Source organism: Egretta garzetta, unplaced genomic scaffold, assembly GCF_000687185.1.
Source record: "Egretta garzetta isolate BGI_Z169 unplaced genomic scaffold, ASM68718v1 scaffold57, whole genome shotgun sequence".
Classification (NCBI taxonomy): Eukaryota; Metazoa; Chordata; class Aves; order Pelecaniformes; family Ardeidae; genus Egretta; species Egretta garzetta.
This window is the reverse complement of record NW_009260180.1, coordinates 772,592-777,102: the sequence shown is the minus strand read 5'-3', so window position 1 is coordinate 777,102 and position 4,511 is coordinate 772,592. Positions and strand designations below refer to the sequence as shown.

General features: G+C 40.1%; 1 protein-coding gene across 5 annotated transcripts in view; it reads left to right on the top strand.

The window, feature by feature from the left end:
* GET4 (guided entry of tail-anchored proteins factor 4) overlaps nucleotides 1–4,511 on the top strand; it is a 14,031-nt gene that overhangs the window by 3,038 nt on the left and 6,482 nt on the right. For 2 of the 5 annotated variants that reach the window (XM_035897214.1, XM_035897213.1), the window contains exons 2-5: nucleotides 489–567; nucleotides 988–1,069; nucleotides 2,051–2,200; nucleotides 3,832–3,970. In XM_035897214.1, coding sequence (XP_035753107.1) covers nucleotides 493–567; nucleotides 988–1,069; nucleotides 2,051–2,200; nucleotides 3,832–3,970 — 446 coding nt within the window. In that variant the 5' untranslated portion in view covers nucleotides 489–492. Of the gene's footprint in view, nucleotides 1–10; nucleotides 568–987; nucleotides 1,070–2,050; nucleotides 2,201–3,831; nucleotides 3,971–4,511 lie in introns of those variants that run through there. The other 3 variants (XR_004842397.1, XM_009641822.2, XM_035897215.1) reach the window with 2 other exon arrangements.

Genomic DNA, 4,511 nt, shown 5'->3' with positions numbered 1-4,511 from the left:
AGAGAAGAAAACCAGTGGAAGGGAGACATGAGTGAGAAAAGGGCTGGAGTCACTTGGGCGGCGCTGGGTGTGCGAGCTATCCGGGGTGTATTCTGAAAACTCTTTCACTGTGATGGCTTTGGTTTTGGTAAAGGCTCTAATGTGTTGGTCTGAGCGGCGTAGCTCAGTGCGTTGGCATCTTTTGTTCAGGTGAACTCCTGGGATCATTTCCTTTTCTTTGTTTCAGCCCAAATCAGGTTTGAAGCTCTCAGTTTTTGTTCTTACACTCTTTGCTTGTATTCCATCAAGTCCATTCCATTCCAAGAGCAGAAAACAAATTGTAGCTTGCGCTTAAAGTTACATCATTATTGAAACTAACCTGATTCAAAAATAAATCCCTTAGTGCCTTTATTTTACATTTTAGTAATCTTTAATCCTTTAAATGTAAGTGACTTTAAGCATATGCAACTTAGTGGTAATTTTTATCAAGGCTTTGGCATTGTTTTCAGGTATATGTCACAAGGAAAACATGCAGAAGCAAGAGAACTAATGTATTCAGGGGCTTTGCTGTTCTTCAGTCATAACCAGGTAAGTCACTGGGTTTGTGTGAGTGTGGTTTGGGGTGGGGATATTGTTATTCCAGGATTTTGAGGGGTGAATGGTGAATTCTCAATGGTAAATGTTTGGGGTGATTGCTTTGTAATCTTTTATCTCTTTTTTGACCCTTTTTCCACAAAGAAGGATTATGCCAAACTGGAACATAAGCAGAAGTGTTTGTGAACATCCAAATAACAATCATAACCACATTTGTTTTGTTTTCCTGGAGGCTTTTCTTTTGATGCCATCAAATTACTACAGTTTTTTTATAAGGGAAGGTTGAGACTTGATACTGTGCCTTAGGTGTAGATGCTGATAAAAGTAATAAATCTGCCTCTGACAAAATTCTGGTTGATGTTTTCTTTTATGTACCGATATGTTCATGACTATCAGTATGTGTCTGTTTTGTAGCAAAACAGTGCTGCTGATCTGTCCATGCTGGTTTTGGAGTCTTTGGAGAAATCGGATGCAAAAGTAGCAGATGACCTTTTAGGTGAGGTGCCCTTTGCGCTCGGTTTGATGGTGTTTCAGTGTGCTTTCACTTCACAGTGGCTGTTGTTAACAGTCTTGAAACCTGAAATCCCTTCTGTATGCTCTCCTACATGGTTAAGGGTTACCTTCATTGTAGAAAAGCACTGGGGGAAAACTTTATTAATAGAGAATGATGGGTTCTCAATAATTTTATGGGCATGCGTAGAACAAACATTGCTGTCTCGTGGCATTGTCCGTTCCTCGCTGCAGCAGTAATGTATTGCCTGCACGGTCATTGATGTCCTCAGGGCTTTGGTGGATGGTGGTTTCCCACCCTGGCAGTGTGTGGTAGTGTGCATATTATTTGTGATTCAGCTGTTCACAAGGAAATTTTTCTTGTTTGACTGTGAGATCTGGTAAGTGGGCAATTCAGGAGAGACCTTAAGAGCTGCCTGGCCAGACTGCTGCTGCAGCATGGGTGAACCCCTCCTGTTAACCTATGAATGGAGACAGACAGACAGAGGCTGTTCATTGTTTACTTAGATCAGCTCTGACATTTTGTATCCCATCTACAACTTCTGGTGGTGCTTTTCCAAACTACAGCCTTCTGTCCATCACAGCTTCCCTATGAATGGCAAGCAGTCCCATAACCTGCAGTCTTTCCTCCCCCTTGGAGAACTGCATGGTCCTCTGGGATACCCTGTCCCAAATGATGAGGCAGGGGAGCTGGCACTGGCTGACTGCAAGGCACAGCTTTTGGCTGTGGAGGAGTGATACGAATATTGCTGGCCGATAGAGGCAAGAGTGACTTGATGTACACGAAGTGGCTTAAGTTCAAAGTCACTCTTTTTTAAGGCAGCTTATGGAGGCCGTTAAGAATCATGGAAGGGAGCTTAAAGACACTGTAGTATAACTTAAATGTTGTACCTTAAAGATGCACCGTAAGTAGCAGTTAATCCTATTTCTATTAATGCTAAATATTTGCCAATCTTATCGCTTCTAGAAAACTTGGCTAAATTGTTTAGTTTAATGGATCCAAATTCTCCCGAAAGAGTGGCTTTCGTATCCAGAGCACTAAAATGGTCTAGCGGGGGATCAGGAAAACTTGGACATCCGAAACTACACCAGTTACTAGCAATTACCCTGTGGAAAGGTAAGCAAAATCAACTGGCTTTTCTATGTTTTTTGAAAATGTTGAAAGTATGATACTGTAAGAGATCTACTTTGGAAATAATCTAAGGAAGCTGAGATGGAAATGATTGACTGAGTTCTGCTATTACCTGATTTTTGCAGTAACTTGATGTTACTAACAAAAAAACCCTGGGGCTGTAGCTCTGTATTAGTGCAAAAACCCAAACCACAACTGTTGCAAAGCTCTCTGTAAAAGGAAGGTTGATCCTTTAAACACTGAGGTAGTTTGACTGAGTCATTAGGAGGAAAATTGTTGAGGAGCAAAGCTGTTCTATTGTGGTTTTTTGGTTTTGAATCCTGGATAAATGTGACAAAGACTGAAATACAGCACCTAGTGTCCAAAACAGTCTTTGGATCTGTAATTAGGTACTTTTTGAGATGTTGACTAGCAGGCTTATTCCAGAATGAATGCTGTTGCCTTTGATTTATGTGGGATTTTATCACTTGTGATGGGATGTGAGATAAACCAAAATGCACTAAATAATTATTTTAACTATGGATGATAGCTAGTTTTTAGTCTTACATTCAAAACATAACAAAGGTGAGGGAGAACGAAGGAGGAGAATGAATGCCATCTCTTCTGTGGTTTCTTGTGAATTAATAACTGTGCAAGATGACTGTTTATTTTAAATTTTTCAGTAGGTGCAAAGTGATAGTAGTGGTTTCATAAAACAATCCTGACCCAATGGTCAACATTCCAGCTCATGGCCTTTCTGCGTGCCATAGGCAATCCCATAGCTGTTCTCATAGGACTTATGGTAGCCTTATGGCGACAAAGGGAGGATTTTACTTAGAGCATTTAAGTTAGAAGCTGGGATACAATTAGGATAAGAAACTATTGCATTCTGAAAGTAGAAATCCCCATTTTGTAGCTGTCTGCTACTGTTCTTTTGAAGAACAAAATGTGTATGTTTTCTTAGTCTGTAGTTTTTGAGAGTTTCATCAGAAAAGGCTCAGATTTTTAAAACAAAGCTTTTAAATTCCAAAAACTAGCAGCTATCCAGTTTTGATTTGTCATTGCAGTGATTTTGCATGATGCTTTGCTTCAAGTTAAGTTCTAACAAATTGTAGCCATTTCTTACACCTTTTTTTTTCCCTGTATAATTGCTGTTCTATTCAGCATATGGAAGCAATTTTAATTTTGATGGCGAGAGTGGGCTAAGCTAAAAATAGGAAATGCCTTCTCTCTGTGCACTTAGAAAGAAGGACGCTGCAGGTGCTGTTTGACTTCTTGGTGCACATGGTCTAATACAAAACTTCTTGATTCTTCTCCTAAGCACTGCTGATAGCTCGTGAAGTGCCAACACACAGATGAAATTGTATGACCACAGCTTAAGCTATTTGTCCCAGTGGAAGCTGTGTTTTCTGGTGGCATTGACTAAACTGTATTTAATAGCAGTTCCCCCTTTATAAATTGTCTGTAACTTATAAAGGAAAAAGCCTGCTCTCTTTTTGCTACTTGTCTTGTTTGTATACCATGTGCGTAGCTCTTGTCCTTTTACCAGCTGTAATGTACAAGCCTAATGATTTTTTTTTTATGTTCAGGTATGATGAACTGATTTCTTAAAAGCCATTTTCTTTTTCCTTTTATAGAGCAAAACTATAGTGAATCTCGGTATCACTTCTTGCACTCCACAGATGGCGAAGGATGTGCAAATATGCTAGTAGAATACTCCTCGTCCAGGGGATATCGCAGTGAGGTGGACATGTTTGTAGCACAGGCAGTACTACAGTAGGTGTTAAACTTTTTTTTAACTCTTTTGCTGAGATGATGCTGTGCTTGAGGCCATTCTAATTTCATCATACCTGTAGGTTAACCATGCATCCTTTTCAAAAGAAACTGTGAAACTGGCCAGAGCTTCTGAAACTTGCTTTGTGTAGTAACAACAGGAGAAAACCGTCTCAAAACTGGTGTGTTGAATTGGTCAGACTGGGGAGATGGGGGAAAAAAAAGCCCCAACGTATTAAGGTCGAAACCTGAAATCATGTTAATTGCCTGAAGAACTAATGTAATCTGTTTGACCCTGAAAGCACAATTCTTAGCTTTGTTAAGACCCTTTTATGTCTAGTTAGGGCTTACCTTGATGTTCTTACCAAGACTGGGCCTAACTAGGCTCTATTTACCTTTAGCGTAGTACTTGCTCTCAGTCTCATCCTAAGAGACAGTTTGTCTTGGGTCACTGGTCTGTGAGCAGCAGTGCGACAGTTCTTGGTTTGACGGAGTTGCTGGTGGCTTTCATTTACTTCAGGCATTTATTTTGTAGGAGGCAGGA